The 19732-nt window shown below is 40.9% G+C and overlaps 1 protein-coding gene across 1 annotated transcript in view; it reads right to left on the reverse strand.

The window, feature by feature from the left end:
* Nucleotides 1-19732, reverse strand: part of LOC105018600 (cytosolic carboxypeptidase 4) — a 150405-nt gene that overhangs the window by 90768 nt on the left and 39905 nt on the right. The window contains exons 8-16 of the mRNA XM_034288062.1: nt 18933-19141; nt 18503-18662; nt 14015-14082; nt 12760-12876; nt 9467-9912; nt 3255-3338; nt 1845-1934; nt 1282-1430; nt 592-679 (exon numbers count right to left, since the gene is read on the reverse strand). Coding sequence (XP_034143953.1) covers nt 592-679; nt 1282-1430; nt 1845-1934; nt 3255-3338; nt 9467-9912; nt 12760-12876; nt 14015-14082; nt 18503-18662; nt 18933-19141 — 1411 coding nt within the window. The remainder of the gene's footprint in view (nt 1-591; nt 680-1281; nt 1431-1844; nt 1935-3254; nt 3339-9466; nt 9913-12759; nt 12877-14014; nt 14083-18502; nt 18663-18932; nt 19142-19732) is intronic.

Raw genomic sequence — 19732 nt, forward strand, 5'->3', positions numbered from 1 at the left:
TCCCAGTTCTAACCTGTAGTAACACATCTCAGTCCCAGTTCTAACCTGTAGTAACACATCTCAGTCCCAGTTCTAACCTGTAGTAACACATCTCAGTCCCAGTTCTAACCTGTAGTAACACATCTCAGTCCCAGTTCTAACCTGTAGTAACACATCTCAGTCCCAGTTCTAACCTGTAGTAACAGATCTCAGTCCCAGTTCTAACCTGTAGTAACATATCTCAATTTAGTCCTAACCTGTAGTAAAAGATGTGTAGTCCCAGTTCTAACCTGTAGTAAAAGATGTGTGGTCCCAGTTCTAACCTGTAGTAACACATCTCAGTCCCAGTTCTAACCTGTAGTAACACATCTCAGTCCCAGTTCTAACCTGTAGTAACAGATCTCAATTTAGTCCTAACCTGTAGTAAAAGATGTGTAGTGCCAGTTCTAACCTGTAGTAAAAGATGTGTAGTCCCAGTTCTAACCTGTAGTAACACATCTCAGTCCCAGTTCTAACCTGTAGTAACACATCTCAGTTCCAGTTCTAACCTGTAGTAACACATCTCAGTCCCAGTTCTAACCTGTAGTAACACATCTCAGTCCCAGTTCTAACCTGTAGTAACAGATCTCAGTCCCAGTTCTAACCCAGTGGGGTCGTCCCTCCAGAGCCTCCCTGACAGAGTACAGCACCGGTTGCATCCCTGGGGATAAACAGACAGTAACAGAAACACAGCCATAGACGGGCAAGGAGACAGACAGACAGACATCCAATCTGTGTTTCACAATACCTGATGAGAACACAACATACACTACACAGAATATGACGCTGTTAGAAGGCAACAGGTCCACTGCAGGAGGCACCTACATTTCATTAGAGTGCACACCACAGGTCTACATCTATAGAAGGCTTTCTCCCTTGGGGACTTCAAAATGCCATTGTACTTTAGTCCAAAGATATATAGCCAATTTAACATTTCTAGGAAGTGCAATTGTCTAAGGCCCACCGCTGAGCCTTAGAACCGGGGACGGTGAGGGCGCGAATGAAACATCGAGAAGCCCTCCGCCAGACTCCTGTGCCTGGGACTGGGGAGGGGCGCGCTAAGTGTGAGTAAGGAGAGGGACCAAGGTTGACACCCCGCAGAAAGGGGCCCATACTGAGGAGAACCCAGCAACCCCCCCCCCACCCCACAACAGATCAACAACACAGGGGGTCCGACAAACCAAAAAGGTCTATATTGACAAATCATCTACCTCAGCGCTCACCCGGGGAGGCTGGCTATTTATCCGGGATACAGTTGCTTACCGTAGTTGAACTGGCTGTTGGCCTTCTCACAGTTGATGATGTTGAAGCGATATGGTATGTCGGCCGCCATGCCGCTGACCTCGAAATAGAACCACTGGTGGTGCTGGGAGCAGTTGACATCCGCGTTCAGGATCAGATCATACTCATGACTGAGGAGGAAGGGTTTGAAGTCAGACGAAATGATCTCTTAATGTTAGTGCAGTACTTTAGACCAGATGTAGAAGACTACAATGGGTATAATGCCATTTGGAACACAGCCAACCCTATGAGGCAAGTAGTATTTCTCCTCTCCAAATGTATTTTATCTTTTCTATAGCACAGTTGTTTTACCAAGCCCTGTTGTATTATTTAAGGACATTCCAGTCCATGTACAGACTAAACCTGCAATCTGATGTGAAATATGTCGACGGGATTCCAGAAACAAAACCAGAAAGGAAACCTTAAAGAAACATTTTTATTTTATTTTGAAAGCTGTGAAAATGAGCTGCGACGGGAACGGGCTGCCTGTAGTCATATCACAGCAAGGTAGGAGGAAAGAACCGGAAACAGGCAGAGAACAATACCTGCGGATGCGAACGGCTTTTCGCAGATTCCCGCATTCAAACTGTGAGAAAAAGCTCAAGGAGCCAGAATGATCCGATGAACACTGGTTGCTGGGGATGGAGGGAAAGAGGAAAGGTGCATCAGGTGTTCATGAATGAGGTACAAAGCTCATAGAATAAACAAGTCAGAACTAATCTGAGACAGTTAAGGCTTAACTACAATATTGCCCATAATAATGCCCCCAAAATGTGTCAACATGTACACATTTTAGCTGTATAAATGATACCAACCAAAGCTCCACCAGAGGGAGCTCAAGAGCTAACAGTTTTTTTTTTTGTTGCTTTGATACTATTATCAACAGTATTTGTGATTTTCGCTTAGTACAGAACTCCAAAATGATCACACTTGTAACCCACTAAATCTGGCATTCAAAACAACTGGTTTGTAAACATCTTTAACCACAAGATCACTGATTCCACCACTAAGTTTTGGGTCAAATATCATGAGTGCATTGCTTTGATCATCTAAACATAACATAGTGCAATTCTCGCAGTTTAGTCAATGCAACAATCTGGTCCTGTACTCAGAGAAGAAAAGGTTCTTAAACTGCTCAGTCATCAGAGAATAGAGACAAAAATCTGAGATAGTGGTGGAGTCATTCTGTCTCAAGGTACACTGGAACTGGCTCGTCTGAACTGTAGTCAGAATGGTACATTTAGGTATAGTTGTAAATATATATTACTGAAGATGTGTTGACGGTCACACTTTGTGTGGAAACAACTATTTGGGCTTTTTTCCCTCTATAATTCTTAATGTACGTACTGAGCAGCCTTCTACTGTTAACTGTGAAATAAATTGAATAAATCAATCAGTTAATCCAGAGTATTGCTGACTACATGAAAAGGCACCGATGACTAGCGAGGTCATGGTCATTTACAAGTGGGAGCTTTTGTTCTACTGTGGCAGGACCCATCCATTATCAGCATGACCAGTAACAGAAAATGGCACCTGAGATTTCTCAAATTGCATATCACCTAGACAACTGTGACCGCTCATGCTCCTGATATCAGGCATGCAATAAAAATGCAGCGCCGGTCAGGATGCGGCGGTATCCACGCTATTCCACTGACACCCTCTATTTCTGCTGCACTTAAAAAGCAGTTCTGCAGTCCACTGTCAAAACAGGCAGGTGCTGCAGGAGAGCCAAGAGGGCTTTTAACAGACATGTCCACATCCACCTGACAAAGTGTTTCCGCTAAATCAACATTTGTCGTGGAACGTGAAGGGTATTCCGCCGTCAGACGTCCTGTACACCTACAGTATGGCAGACCTCCATTATCAATCCGCAGGGGGATGAGGACATATGAAGACCGCCTGTGTGATAGAGGGTCATCAGTCATACAGGGAGTGGCTGATTTGTTAGCACTTACCTGGGGTCCTCCAGGTCAAACACTACCTCGTTAATAATGTCCTCAGGGGAGAGAAGACGCTGGACGTCCTCCAACACCTTCTTCCTGTTATGACAGAATATACAGGTAGTACATATTCACTGTGGATAATAAGCTATATGCTGTAATAAAATAAAATGGTCAAACACAGAGCGACACCACGATTCTTCCATATCACAGTACTACACAACCACTCTCAACAACACAGCACTGCACAACTTCTCTTCAATAACACAGTACTACACAACCACTCTCAACAACACAGCACTGCACAACCTCTCTTCAATAACACAGTACTACACAACCACTCTCAACAACACAGCACTGCACAACTTCTCTTCAATAACACAGTACTATGTAGAATTGTATGAATGTATGCTTGTTATGTTTAGATTACAACAGAACATCTGTTTATCTTTAATAAAAGTACTACAAAACTGCTTCTCAGTAACACTGAACTAGACAACTACTCTTAATAATACAGTACAATACATAGTACTACACAAGTACTGTCAATAAAACAGTACAATGCACAGTAATACACAACTAATTATTCATTTTTAACTATAATTTTTTAATTACCCTAATAAATATGTAGACGGTATTTTGCTTGAATTACTCTAAATGGGCTTGTACTGATAATCTGACGCAGGTTATTACATCTGAATATGTTAAACATTATGTAATATAAAGCAGGTTATGACATCTGACTGAGTTAAACAGTATGTAATATAAAGCAGGTTATGACAACTGACTGAGTTAAACATTATGTAATATAAAGCAGGTTATTACATCTGGCTGAGTTAAACATTATGTAATATAAAGCAGATTATACATCTGACTAAGTTAAACATTATGTAATATAAAGCAGATTATACATCTGACTGAGTTAAACATTATGCAATATAAAGCAGGTTATTACATCTGACTGAGTTAAACTTTATGTAATCTAAAGCAGGTTATGACATCAGACTGAGTTAAACATTATGTAATACAAAGCAGGTTATGACATCACACTGTGTTAAACATTATGTAATATAAAGCAGATTATGACATCAGACTGAGTTAAACACTGTCAATTTATGCATGTCATGTCACTGACAATCTCTGTTAGGTAAACACTTAACTAAAGCATGATATGATGCCCAATCCCAATTACTTAAACATTATGTAATCCATACTCTCATATAGAATCCCAGAGCTAAATATGATGTCATATATAGCCTGTTATAGTTTAACTGACACTAAGATAACAATGTTTAACTCACAGACTATAATAGGTTATAGATTACAGAGTGAACCTGATATAATCTCCTGTATAGCCTGTTATATGGTCAGTGAGTTAAACACTAATCTACAGCCTGCTATACTCTAACTGAGTTAAATATTATGTAATCTGTAATTTGTATATTTTATTAAACACACAAACGTTCGCAAAGGCATAACATAGAATGAGGCACAATGTTCCAAACAGGAGACGTTAGGCTGCCCCATCTTCAAATCGGTTAAATTGTTGCTCTGCAAATGTCAGATTTCTAAACATAGGCTTTTTGGTGTTTGCCAATTTGCCAAGTCGTAGTGTAGTTGATGGGACCTCATTATTTTTCAATAACATCTAAAATAAATTCCCCAAAATCAGGCCACAAGAAATAAGATGTGGTTTAGAATCTCTGAAACTCTCAGAATAAACAATAGTGAGTCTTGATCAAAACAGTAATTTTTTATAAAACATTTTCTGGGAAGGTTATAGGTTTCTTTCAGCCAATTAAAGAATGTAAAGGCTCCTTCTCAGTATAAATCTAATATGTTACGAATCCCCAGGTTCCTCCGTCTTTTTCTCATCTGTATTAGCAAGGTTAGAAGGGGCAAAGAAGGGGTTTCTCGGTATCTGGAGAATTAATGACATTGGTCTGAGGTCAAAACGACCCTTAATTTGTTTCCAAATACAGTGGGTGCTATGTATAATGGGATTATAATTCTAAAGTGATTTCTCTAGACTGACAGGGGACATGATTACAGTGCCTATTGAACAAGGGTGGTAATCCTCAAGCTCCATTCTAAGCCAGCTGTACGATGTTGTCGAGTCAAAATGTTACAGAGGAAATGTTAGTGGCACAATAGCGAGACATAACAGTCCTCCTTCCAACTTTGATTGGCAGAGGTGTTCCTTTTTAACCTATCCTGTGTGTTTTATAATCCCAGAAGAATGGGTTGATAAGAGTCCAGTTGCTCATGAAAGGACAAAGGCGTAGATGTAAGGATATTCTGGAAAAGGTGACATATTTGAGGAAGGAAAACTATTTGAGAGACTAGTATGGATAGAATAAAGAAGAATATTGTTTTGTAATTGCAATGTGTAAGTAAACATTGTGTAATAAAAAATTTGAATTTAACATAATATAATCTAAAGCATGTTAGAGAGTTAAACATGATGTAGTCTAAAGCATGTTAGAGAGTTAAACATTATGTAGTCTAAAGCATTTTTTGAGAGTTAAACATTATGTAGTCTAAAGCATGTTAGAGAGTTAAACATTATGCAGTCTAAAGCATGTTAGATAGTTAAACATTATGTAGTCTAAAGCATGTTAGAGAGTTAAACATTATGTAGTCTAAAGCATGTTAGAGAGTTAAACATTATGTAGTCTAAAGCATGTTAGAGAGTTAAACATTATGTAGTCTAAAGCATGTTAGAGAGTTAAACATTATGTAGTCTAAGCATGTTAGAGAGTTAAACATTATGTAGTCTAAAGCATGTTAGAGAGTTAAACATTATGTAGTCTAAAGCATGTTAGAGAGTTAAACATTATGTAGTCTAAAGCATTTTTAGAGAGTTAAACATTATGCAGTCTAAAGCATGTTAGATAGTTAAACATTATGTAGTCTAAAGCATGTTAGAGAGTTAAACATTATGTAGTCTAAAGCATATTAGAGAGTTAAACATTATGTAGTCTAAAGCATTTTTAGAGAGTTAAACATTATGTAGTCTAAAGCATATTAGAGAGTTAAACATTATGTAGTCTAAAGCATGTTAGAGAGTTAAACATTATGTAGTCTAAAGCATTTTTAGAGAGTTAAACATTATGTAGTCTAAAGCATGTTAGAGAGTTAAACATTATGTAGTCTAAGCATGTTAGAGAGTTAAACATTATGTAGTCTAAAGCATATTAGAGAGTTAAACATTATGTAGTCTAAAGCATTTTTAGAGAGTTAAACATTATGTAGTCTAAAGCATGTTAGAGAGTTAAACATTATGTAGTCTAAGCATGTTAGAGAGTTAAACATTATGTAGTCTAAAGCATATTAGAGAGTTAAACATTATGTAGTCTAAAGCATTTTTAGAGAGTTAAACATTATGTAGTCTAAAGCATGTTAGAGAGTTAAACATTATGTAGTCTAAAGCATATTAGAGAGTTAAACATTATGTAGTCTAAAGCATTTTTAGAGAGTTAAACATTATGTAGTCTAAAGCATGTTAGAGAGTTAAACATTATGTAGTCTAAAGCATTTTTAGAGAGTTAAACATTATGTAGTCTAAAGCATTTTTAGAGAGTTAAACATTATGTAGTCTAAAGCATTTTTAGAGAGTTAAACATTATGTAGTCTAAGCATGTTAGAGAGTTAAACATTATGTAGTCTAAAGCATGTTAGAGAGTTAAACATTATGTAGTCTAAGCATGTTAGAGAGTTAAACATTATGTAGTCTAAAGCATGTTAGAGAGTTAAACATTATGTAGTCTAAAGCATGTTTTCAAACCTCTCCTTGGGGACCGACAGACATTTCACATTTTTGTCGTAGCCCTGAACCACCTCACCGGATACGCCTAATCAAGGGAGTGATAATCAGTTTGCAAGCTGAATTGGGTGTGCTAGCGCTGGAGAAGTTCAAAAACATTGAACAACTGCTGATCCCTGACGAGAGGTTTGAGAACCCATGATCTAAAGCATGTCACCAAGTTCATAAACACAGTAAGTCAGCCTAAACGAGCTATGCAAAGGTTTGAGGCAATTTGACTGGACATTTTTGGAACTAAACTGAAAGAGTTAAATGTCTTGAAACCCTGCAGACCTGGCTGCTGTGTGTTGTGGAGTGGTGAATCAGCACCACGGTAGACCCAGAAATATCCTCCTCGGTATCAGGAGAGAGACACAAGGGCACGGTCTCCACTGACTCTCCCACCGCCGCCTTCTCAAGGTACCTCGCAAAATCCCCACTTCACAGGGCTCAGAGGGCCAGTGTATCAGACAGCCATTCCCTGGACTCTCTCTCTGCATACACAATTACAAAGGCGGGGCTGGAGTGAAGTCTGAATTGCAGCTACAGGATCCACCTTTGCCCCTCCTTCCTCTGCTCTCATACACTGAACAATACCGCACAGCAGGGGAGACGAGGACGTCTGGGAGATCCACCAGGACGCCACAGGCGAACACAGGCCACATGAAGCCTGTGGGCGTGGCTGTCTGATCTGCATGCCTGAAGAGCACCACCGGCCCGTTTTCCGCCCTACTGGGTCCTGAAGCCAGAGAACAGCCGGTGGCAGGCCCACTTAATCAGCAATATATACATTAAAAAAAAGGGTCCAGGAAATGAAATGAGACTTGTTCTGGCGAGAGTTGAATTTAAAAGTATTCAGGGCTTGTTAATGTGGACACAGATTGTGGAAAGTGAAGTGCTGGACAAAACTGCATCCGTGCAACCTAAATGTCACAGGCTGTCAAACATTTTAAGTCCCAAAAAATGTATTTTTCAGAGAATAAGACACTAAATAAAGGTAACAAACTTATCTCTCCACAGGGTGAACCCAATGAACTGTGAAATGAATGAAATAAACGTACTTTCCACACAATCTGCTATTTGCACCTGGAAAAAGTTCTCTAGGAAAACAAGTTCTGGTCCAGGCCCTGCCACATAACCTCATTAGATTACTGAATGAGTGTTTAATAAACAGTTGGCACTCTAGAATGCATTTGGGTTGACTGACTTCAGAAGAGGAAAGCAGAATGAAGAAGACTGAAAAAATCATGTGTCCTGACAGAATAATTAACTTGAAGCGCCTGTGATAACGACAAGCGAGAGGTTAAAGCTTCTTCAATATGTATTTTATATCTGAAATACTGAAGCATTTGATCCTGAATCAATATTATCAGCTTCAGAAACATACATAATAACCAAAGCATTTAGGACTGTAACAATACATGTAATTGTTACCAAGACGAATGGTACCTTACAGTTCGCACAAGAACCAGAATAAATGAAAAAACTGAAATGTAGCACCCATAATGCTTTGTCATTAACATGGTAAAATATGACAAAACACGCCTAAAAAGATATAATACAAAATACTGTACATACACAAATATATATATATATATATACACACGTAGCAGGTTGCTTCAATACCATGCTATGTTTAACAGTGATAAAGACACTTAATGTGAATCAGAAGTAACACAATATTGTGGCAGTCAAAAACAAAAAGATATGTAGGAATAGCAGATGGTTTGTCCACAGCAATAAGTTAGTTTCAGTAAAGGGTGTCCAAGATCAAGGTTAAACCGTAACACTGACTTAATTCAGCAAATGTTGTCAGATGGTTAAGCCCCAATAGTTAGTTTCAGTAAAGGGTGTCCAAGATCAAGGTTAAACCGTAACATTGACTTAATTCAGCAAATGTTGTCAGATGGTTAAGCCACAATAGTTATTTTCAGTAAAAGAAAAATGACAGAAAAAAACGGCCATGTCTGTGTCTTCTTATAAATTATTCTGTCATTTACTTCCAGAAGCCTGCTTTCATCAACCAGTTTCTAAAGGTGGCACACATCAAAGATGAAATTAAACCAAGACAATTGGCGGGATGAATGCTATCAGTTATGTGCAATGTGTGACAGAGAAGAGCGATAGCAGACAGAGGTAGCATAAGAATCAGGCCTGTATTTGACATCTTGCTTCCTAACATACTTATAACATGCTCCATAAACTCCTTGTTCTAATGGGATTTATGCAAATGAAGTGGGTGTAACGTGTTAGTACCCCAGTGAGACGAGGCCTCCTGTCATGCTGTGATGAATACATCAAAATCGCCCAATCATTCGCACACTCATCAATCACTGCAATTTAGTTGGCCTGATCTACACCAGTCGTATAATTTCTGTTTCCCATGGCATTTTCCGCATTCCGCATTATGTCATCTACCTACCGTTGCACATTGGGTTTCCTTCCTGCCATTGGCTCTTTACTCTGTGGAGGGAGATGACCCCAGAAGTCAGGGAAGGCTAAGATGGAGTACCCGGGGATGGACTTGGTTAGCGCAGCTGCTGCGGCGTACAGACGTGGTTCATGGTGAGGGATGCAGGCGCCGTGTTTCTCCAGCAGCCTGTCAACCATGCTGGGGTGGCCGTCGGGCTTCAGCCCAGAGCTCGACAGGAAGTGGCTGTGCAAGTCCCGCGCCTGAAGGTGGATCTCAGCAGGTTCTCCTTTCACGTCCCGGTCTCCGTCCTCTGCGGTTGAGGCCGTGTGGTCGACAGGTGAACGGGACGGAGAATCTCTGTGAGTCACTGTGGATCGTCTGTCGTTCCAAAAGTCCCCTTTGAGAAGATCCTCCTCATCTGAGCTGTCGTCTACCTCTGAGCCTGAGTCCAAGTCCTAAAAGACACGTAAAACAGTTTCATGGAGAACATTTCATAACTTAACTATACATTTACAGAAAATATGTAAAGCGGTTCTATGAATACAACAATGAACGAGGAGCATGTTTTCTTAAAGCTTGAGAACCTATTAAAAACTGTGTGTCAACAGGTTTCGTTCAAATGCACAAGCATGAATGGACCATCAAAGCTTGTGGAAATGTGTAGAAAACCTGATTTTTACTGTGTTTTTGAAACATTACTCAGCAGTTATCCAAACCCAACCAGAAGTTGTGAGAGGTTTTCTCTGTTTGTTTTGCATTACTTGCTGATTTACTTCATTTGAATATCATTAACATTAAAAGCACAGCACAAATGAATACCAATGGATATTTATAAATGCTGAATACTCTGGATCTCACTGAAGCTGAAAGAGAAAGAGAGAGAATGAGAGACAGAATGAGAGAGAGATGCTGAGAAACATACAAGAGACTGATTACTCTGAATGCTATGCAGTCAAAGCTGGGTAGCGGTTTCAGGGAAGAGGTTGAAGGCATCATTCTTCCTGGGCTTTAATAATGCATGTTTGGTTACGTACACTCAACAAAGCAACGTGTGCTGTGCCAAACAAATTGAAACTAAATAGCATATCAACTCAAATATGCTCGAAGAATTTGAATGTGACTTATTCATTTCATTTCAAATGAAAAAACAGGAGACTGTAGATAGGATCTCCAGGGTCAATTTGATTACAAAATCGAGCAAATGAAAAGGGACTGGTAAAAACATGACCATGTTGTTGTTAGCAATTTCCAGAACCTCATCACCATCATCATCATCGTCATTAGCCTCTCTCTTGATTAAACCGTAGGTATTATGCAGGTGCCGAATGAAACCCAGCTCTTGACTTCTGATGTCTTCTAATAACCGTAGACGCCATCAGAGGAATGCCCTGTTACCAGGAGTGTGGTTGTATTGAAGATCCTGGGATAACACTGGGTAATGGACACCCTGGGTATCATTGAGAGGTGTTACACAAGCAGTACAGATCAAAGCAAGCTGCAGTCTCCTTATAGAAGACTTCCATGTTTGCCTAGGACCTCCACTCCCATACTACTCCACTATAGTCCTCAGGGCAGGGATACTCTATATTTTAGACTCCCAAGTCTTAGAAGCTAGGAAATATACAGTATAATGAAACAGGCTATCCCTTGTCAGATTGAGGTTTTATAAATGAGCCATGGTTATATTACTGTGGGAGTTGCATACTGTGTCAAGGTACAATGCACAGGTTCATAGTTATGGTTTGTTTGATCAGGAAGATCAGCATATGAGACAACCTCGCTACATGGAAACCTTTTCATATTTATTACTTCAATAATAGATGTGAATATCTTGGCCAAAAAAAGAAAGAAACTTAAGTAAAGTTCTGCCTATTTCATATCGCCTGACTGAGCACTGAGCTGCAACGATTTTTCTCTTTTTCAAAAACAATATATTGTTCAGAGAAAATGATCTTCCCCTGTGATCTGTTCAAAGTCAATATTTCTACATAGAATTTGAACTAAAATCAAATGAAGGCACACTAAATTGTTGTTATTTTGTGTCAACAATCAATGTAAAATGTATTACACCTTTCTGTGTAATCTCTACCTCTGCTATCCCTCCTCTGAAGAAGGGCATTCTGGGAACTAATTGTCTTGTTGTTTCATGGCATGCAGAATACCCACATCAGTAGTGAGAGAGACAGCCGCAAATTAATTGGGGAAGAAGTATTTTCCAGCAGAGGCAGTTAATCTTTTGATATCATTGAAATTAAGACAGCTGCACAAGGAGGAGAGGAGCAGCAGGAACAGATAGTCTCCCACAGGCTTGTTGGCATTTCAATTGGCCCAACTCATCAACAATCTAAAGAAAATCTTGGGGTCTGCTTTCAGTATGTAGGTCATTTTTCTACATGCCCAGAGTCAGAACAACTCATGAAAAACATTTCTAAGACTGTTTTGAAATTAGCATATTGTTAGCTTTGCACACGATTGCTGGATGTCTCCTGGTACAGTGGCCAGTGACTTCTGACCAGTCCAACGCTAAGTGGTTGGTCATTTATTGTCTGGCAACGCCATACATACTACTCATTTATCATAGCATTGTTTCACAGATAATCATAAACCAGATACAATCCACTCATTCCTAATTTCCCCTTGAGTGTTAGATAGATCACAAAGTTGTATCTGTCACATTATGGCATCTGTCTGCATTTGAAAGGAGCAGGCTACTGTACAGAGAGACTTCCCGTAATTGTCATATGCTAAATGAAATGATCCCCAAGCCGTATGAGACAAACAATTCATACGACCCTGGGGAAGTGGAAAAAAAATCTAACTAGAATGTGGCAGGATCACTAACTGGCCTGACAATCCTACGTTTAATGTTAATGTGGAATTAATAATACTGTCTCATTATTTACATAAAACATTTGAAAAAACATTTAAAATCTCAGTGTCTTCCTCATCCGCAGGCACTGTTTTCCAAAAGTCCCACTCTATGAACAGTTAACACCATGTTCACCTTGAGTATCGTCAGAGTGGCTGTTGCAACCTGCCACCAGCTATCAGACGGTCACAGTCAGACCCCTTCCCAGGTTTGGCAGAGTAGCACAAACCTCTAGCTCCTCAACAGGGTCAGCTCTTACATGGACTTAGAAAATAGATTCGGGGGCAGAAACCAGGGGAAAACACAGTCCCATTGAACAAACAGTTATGGATATCAGCTGCCGAAGGGTGGTGTGTGTCTGCGATGCGGGACAGTGGACCTCAGCTGTGTGATGGGAGCTGAAGGGGTTTGGCACGGGGAAGCAGATGTTTACCTGGAAGTCATGCTGGAGTTCAGGACACAGTCTGACGTATTGACCCAGCTGCTCCAGAGGCCTGTCAAGCTCAGGCCTGGACCGCAGTTTGTTTACGTCTGACTCCAGGTCATCATCCTGCCGGGGCCGTTCACATACATGCATATGCAGGACCGCACGCACGTGCACACACACACACACACACACACATTTAGATGGAGCAGAGCTGTGTCCACTGCATCAGAGCATCACCACGCACCTTCAGACATGACCTCTGTTGTGTTTGTGAGCACTGGAAAACCCCAACTCATCTGCCGGGTATACACAGGTTAAATCATGAATACGCCTAACCTTTGACCTTGTGACCCCACCAGGAGGAGACTGGAGTCAGACGTAGCTGGCATCCACCTCATTAACTGACGCAAATCCTTCCTCGGTCACGTAGGCCCACTATACCGCACTCGAAGCGTCCGTCATCCAGTCGGTCCAGGGGCGAGATGTGCCAAATAGTGTGTGTGGAGCCATTTAAGGACAGTATCTATTTTTAAGGACCCCCGCGTCCTACAGCGGGGGCCGGATGCTAACCGCTAACCAGCGCGCAGCACTCTGTCTCAAAGACAGGAACGACCCAGTGAAGCACAACATTCCCGCTGCTCTACATACACAAATGTGTCAGATAATGGATGTGCCCGCTGGTGTGAGTCAGCATGGCTCTGATACCGTGGCTCTTCCATCCTCCCCCTTCATCTGTCCTCAACAAGTAAGAGTTTCCGCATGCCAAATGTTGCAATTCACCAACAGCCACGCTGTGACCCTAGCCCCTGGCCACATCGGAGGAGGCCGCGTTGCATGAAATAAATATGTTAGGAGGTGGGAGGGTAATAGGGGCTCCAGAATATCTTCTTCCCAGTGTGCTTGAACTGCGAACGCGGCGGAGTGGTGATGGCATTGATTTACGCCTGCATCCCAGGCCCTGTAATTTAACGCGACGGCATGACGGAAACTCTTCACGTCAAACTCACAGCACGCACAGACCATCTTCTTCCGACAAGCCTTTTGAGAAGTAATGGATCAGTCAAATGCGCTCCAATTTGACTCATTTAGGGGAAATTACCGAGGAACATTGCACGTCAGATTGCGACAGTGTCCATGCGAGTGTGTCTGTGCGTGAGTGCTTTAGTGAGTGTGCGCACGTACGTGTGTGTGCATGACTACAGTGTGTGTGTGTGTGTGTGTGTGTGTGTGTGTGTGTGTGTGTGGAGCAAAAATCACTCACGTATTCTTTGGTACAGTCAGCCTCTTCATTCTCAGCATCGTCGTCACTATCATCTTCGAAGCCGACATCTGGTAAAAGGAAAATACGAGACAACTATGTAACAGTCGAGATGTGACAGACTTTTGAACTATTTGTGTAGGATCAAACAAACTGCTCCCTGAGACATCTGCCCTGGTCTGATGGGATGTAAGCGTGCAGCACTAATATGTGAAAGGGAAAACGCTAAATACAAACATGTAGCAATGACGAGAACAAATAGACGCACCTTATTGTGTGTCACAATCACTAATCATGTGAACGCTTTAAATGTTGAATCTTCGATATTGTAAAAGGACCATATGGATTTTACAGAAATGTACCTGAAAAACAATTGCATGATCTTTTGTTTCTGTAGACCTTTCATCTTTATGTTTAAGTTAACTTAAACTGTTCACTTGACTGGCAGCTGAGAGAGATGAAGTCAGTGCTATGTCAGCAGACAGATGGGGAGAGAATGATGGTTCACAAAAGGAAAAAGACGCCTGAACCTCTTCAGAGAATATTCCCCCAGAAAAAGCTAGGAATATATCAAACTGAAATCTGCCTTGTAGCAACCGCAACCATATCAAGGTATTTCAATTTGGAGGGTCATTATGCAGAGGTCCATGTGGAATTGGTAGCTGCAGGGTCATGGAAGGCCCACTGCCCTCTAACAGATTCTGGAGGTGTCCCACTGTTGATGTGACTGAAGAGAGACACTATTTCAACATATAGCCACCCCAAAAACTACTGGCACACAGATAATGAGGTATATTTTAACTTTCCAAAATGTGTAATATATTGTGCATCATTATGAATTCCAGGGAATCAACCAAAATCACATCACGAAATGATACACTGTATTTCTCAGAAGAAACACCAACGTCAAAGGTATTTGCACCCTTGTTTTGAGTACGTTCTGCTTCCCCCTGTAAGGGTAGCACTAGAAAGGCTGAGACTGGAGAACTGACCTTAACCATTCCATTGGTGTGTCTGGCCAAAGAGCTGTATTTCATTGTTATCTGACCAAAGTACCAGTTTTAACCCATGTGTTAATGCTGTTTAACAAACTCCATGTATTTACATTTGTCTCTTTGACCATTCAAAGGGAGTTGTAATCAGAGTGAGAATGCATGAGCCAAATAAAGGGGGAAAAAACTGTATATGTCTGAGAATCTTTCATATAACAGTGTTTACTCCGGAGTTAGGTGTGTCTCAATATTCGTAAATATATCAAAATAATCTGTGCGTATATTCCTCACAACTCACAAATAAAAATAGGGTTTGTAAATAAAAACATTATCTGTTAATATGTAAACATGTTTCACAAATATAAATAAAATGTGTGAATATGTAAAAACATTTTGCAAATAAAACACAAATCTGTTAAACATTTACAACTGTTGCTACACATTAACAAGTTCATTTACGGATCTGAATTAAATTTTGACAAATTTTTAAGACACATTTTCCTTCGGTCGACAAGTGTGTGTGTGGTTTCAGTCAGAGGGCTCGCTGGGTGGAACTTATGGAAAATCCGGACTGGAGCCTGGTAGATTGGAGTCTATAGGGAGCTAGGACACGTTTTTCTTGATATGTGAGTATAATGTTTATTTTGTATAACAATATTTGACTGCATCACCAAGCGCCAAGTGTGTTTTCGACTTCAGTCAACTAACTTAACCACAGTTAGTTATGTCAGCCTACATCTGGTTGGCTAGCTAGCCAGCTAGTATGGCTACTGTAGCTCAACTAAAGTAATAAAGGTATCTAACCTGACGACGCAACTGACTAGATAATGGTATGTTGTTGACTTGCACAGCTGTATTTGGTTCATTCAGTATGAGTCTTACACATCTAGATAGTGTTAGTGGTTATACAATTTGTGCTCATAAGTTTGTTCTAGCATCAAATGTAAAGACACCATGTTTCTCTTGCTTTTAGTTCAGTCCGACGATGTCCCTTGGTTTTTATCAAGTCCACTCTTTATGTCATCTTACTGTGTTTTAATCTGCTGTTGGTTTTATTCGATTTCTGTTAACTTGTTATTGTATTACTTTGATTTTACATAATTGTTGTTGTCAGTCATGTTTTCCATATGTACTATTGTATTATATTATGTATTGTTGCCTTTTATGTATTATTCCTTTAATGTATACAGACACGATGGCACCGGGGCATTGCCTCCCAGCAAGAATTCTTTGCCCCCCAAAAAAAGTCTGGGTAAGATGCTTCCCAATACTGTACTTCACTAATTACTGCTGGGAATGTAGGCTAGCTCTCTTGCCTTCATCTGCAAATGCGATCGAAGATGTGCTTTAAGTGATGTGATCACTAAGCTACAAAGAATGTGTAACTACTGCAATTACTAAAGCTTTCAACTTTGATTGACAGCTGTGTATTTTGCTAGTATTGAGCCCCAGCAAGTCATGCGTGCAAAGATTATTTGCCTTCCGTCCATCGTGCTTTAGCTACTATTCTATGTTGACAAGTAGGACAAATGTGCCCGTCCATGGAAATCAAAAGCCCGTCCAAAACGTTTGTTCCAGCGCCTGCACTTATACCTGTTTTGAGGCAGATGTTAATCCATCTGCCTTGACTGTAAAGCACTTTGGGTCAACTCCTGTTGTTTGTAAATGTGCTATATAAATAAAAGTGACTTGGTTATATTGGTTACACTTCCCTCACACAAACACATACACCTCGTGCGTGTGGAGAGTCGTATCTTCTGCTTACAGTTCTGTCAACTAGTGTATCTGAGAGAACCGCACTGGTGATGTTACCGTGCATCTGAGTCTCTGTAACCAGGGCAACGATGACGTTCAGTGACAGACAACTCGCCTGTCATTCTGATTAAATACTTCTCTGCTATGTTTCATGAAACTCTTTTGGTTTTCTTCTTTTTCGTGTCAATCCAAGCTTAAAGTAGGGTGTGCACCAAACAAATCACTTCCCATATTGATTCTGTAAGGGACAGGGCATTTTATTTGTGGCAACCCTAGGTTAGATACCTTCATTACTTTAGTTAAGCTGTTATACAAATAAACATTATATGCACATTTCAGGAAAAACGTGTCTTAGCTCCCTATAGACTCCAAACTACCAGGCTCCAGTCCGGATATTCCACAAGTCCCACCAAGCCAGGCCTCTGACTGAAACCACGCACACGAGAACTTGTCGAATGAAGGAAAATGTGTATAAAGAATGTGTAAATATGAAATTCAGATCTGTAAATAATCTTAAGGTTGTAAATTTAAGTCAAAACTTGTAAATGTTATGCAACAGTTGTAAAGGTATTTACAGATTTGTGTTTTATTTGTGAAATATGTTTTTACATGTTCACAAATTTTATTTGTATTTGGGAAATGTTTACAGATCATGTTATTATTGACAAAATATTTTTTCACATTTACAAATCCTACTTTTATTTGTGAGTTGTGATGAATATACGCACACATTTTCAATATATATTTACGAATATTGAGAAACATCTAACTCCATAGTTTACCCAGTACCAGGCTATTTTGACCAAAATCCTGGTTGCCTCAGCATGACTGTAAACTGTCCACAAGTGGGTGTTATTGCAAGTCAATGACCCCAAACACACATTGGAATCCACATACAAATGGCTAATTGACCATAAAATCAACATTTTGTAATAGTCATTCCAGTCTCCAGACTAGAATCTCATTGAAAACGATAGTGTGAATTGAAGATGGCAGTCTATAGACAGAAGGATGTCGAGAATCTTCAAGTGCTGATTCCCTTGAATCTTTAATGAAGTGCACATGTTGTGAAATTAAAACACAGCTCATTACCTTGTTTATTTCATACAATTGTAGGACAATCTTTTCAGAGGTTACTGTATATGTAGCAGGCTGGTTCCTCTGATTAGATGTACTATAAATAGAATAATCTTTAGTGACTTTTTAGTGTTCTCTATGTAAGAGCCCTGAGCCCCTATATAGCTCAGCTACCTGCACAATCTCACATTGGTACATAAGTTATTCCTCTATCCTTCCTTCAGATGGATCGCCAAGTGTTTAATCCTGTTCTCACAGTTCTCTCCTGCATTCTTATATGCTGCAGCCTGCTTGTAGCCCGATCAGATGAAGTGTATCCCGTCACTAACAGACATTAGGTGGGCACCTAAAGAGTCTGCCTCCCAGCCAGAAGGTTGCCAGGGTAACCAAGCCTAAGCTCACTAAATGACACAAACAAGGAAGGAAGTCGTTTTCACCGCAGGTCACTAGCAGTGTGTTTTCAATGGAATAATGCTGCTCGTCTTGTTCTATGATTTACAGAAACGCCACATGCCTCTCCTATACAGTAGTATCTGAGTGACTGAGATAGAGACGGAGGGAGAAACGGAGAAAGAGAAAGAAAGTGGGGGGGGAATAGACAGAGATTCAACGGGTGCGGGTGTGGGTCAGAGACGCTCTGATGAAAGGAGAGGGAGATAAACATTACGTTGGGGTCCTGGGGGGGTTTCAGTGGGCCTCCCAGGTAGGACGAAGGTATAAACACTGCGATCCGAGGTCAGCGCAAGGGGACATTTAGGACAGCATTTCCTCATCAGCTGGACAGCCGGCTCCACCAGGGACTCCAGACCTTTACTGGCCAGGCAGGTCTTCAAAATAATAACACAAACACTGTCACATCCCAGATTACCGCTGCTGTTGCCGGCTTGGTATTCCGTCACATTAGCAGCCCCGTCCGGCACTACAGTCAAGCTCCGGCACTAGACGGAAATAACTTGGCGAGGGCCGGCCACGACTGCCAGACAATACCAAGACCAATTATAAAAGGACGACATCATTAGAGCTTTAAGATCGGATGAATTCATCGTTCAAGTAACCAAGCAATTAGAGCTGGTAGCACGTGAGACCAGTAGGTTTACCTGCGTGGAGTGGTAGAGGAGGCTCATGCCCCCGTGTGCCGCCAGCGCGTCCCGGCCGAACCGGCAGTGGGTGGCCTGCTGCAGGCAGTGGAGCAGCGCCAGGCGGATGGGGACGGCCTCATGGCCGGTGTCCTTGTTGTGCCAGTCCTCGTACAGCCTCAGCAGGCCAGAAACGTAACCCTTGGCCACGGCAGTCTTGACGTTGGCCACTGAAAGTAAGACACGTTCAGTTAGTATGGATCCGCGTAAATTAACGGCCTCTAACGGGAACAGGAAGCCACGGTCACCTTCCTATCATTCATTTGGGGTGTCGGGGTTTAGAAATACAGTCACAGAACGGCATTTGTAATTCTGAGAACTGGTCAGGGGGGGGAATACTTTTGCAAGGCACCGTAAAGAGCGAAAAGCAAAGCAACCAAAGACAAATGAAAAAGGAACAAAAAACAATACTAACTAAGGAAAAGTAAAGTGTGTGTGTCTCTTCACACTTTGCAATTCCTATATATAGGATTTTACTGCATGCTTGGGTGAATGTTTTGATAGCGCTATAAAGCATTTCATGACCGTTTTCTTCGAAGCTACAAAATGAATTGTTAAATTTAAGTGTTTGATTATTAACATATAAGAATCAGGCAAGAAGACAGAAATACTAAAGACATAAAAAAAGAAATCTAATTTCAAGAGGCTCCAAGAGGTTCAATGAGCTAAATCACTGCCTCACAGTCCAGCTCATTCATTGCGTCCATGAGTTTGAATCCTGATAACAACACACCAACAGTGCCTTGGTGTCCTCACAGGTG

The sequence above is a fragment of the Esox lucius genome, chromosome 19, assembly GCF_011004845.1.
Source record: "Esox lucius isolate fEsoLuc1 chromosome 19, fEsoLuc1.pri, whole genome shotgun sequence".
Taxonomy (NCBI): Eukaryota; Metazoa; Chordata; class Actinopteri; order Esociformes; family Esocidae; genus Esox; species Esox lucius.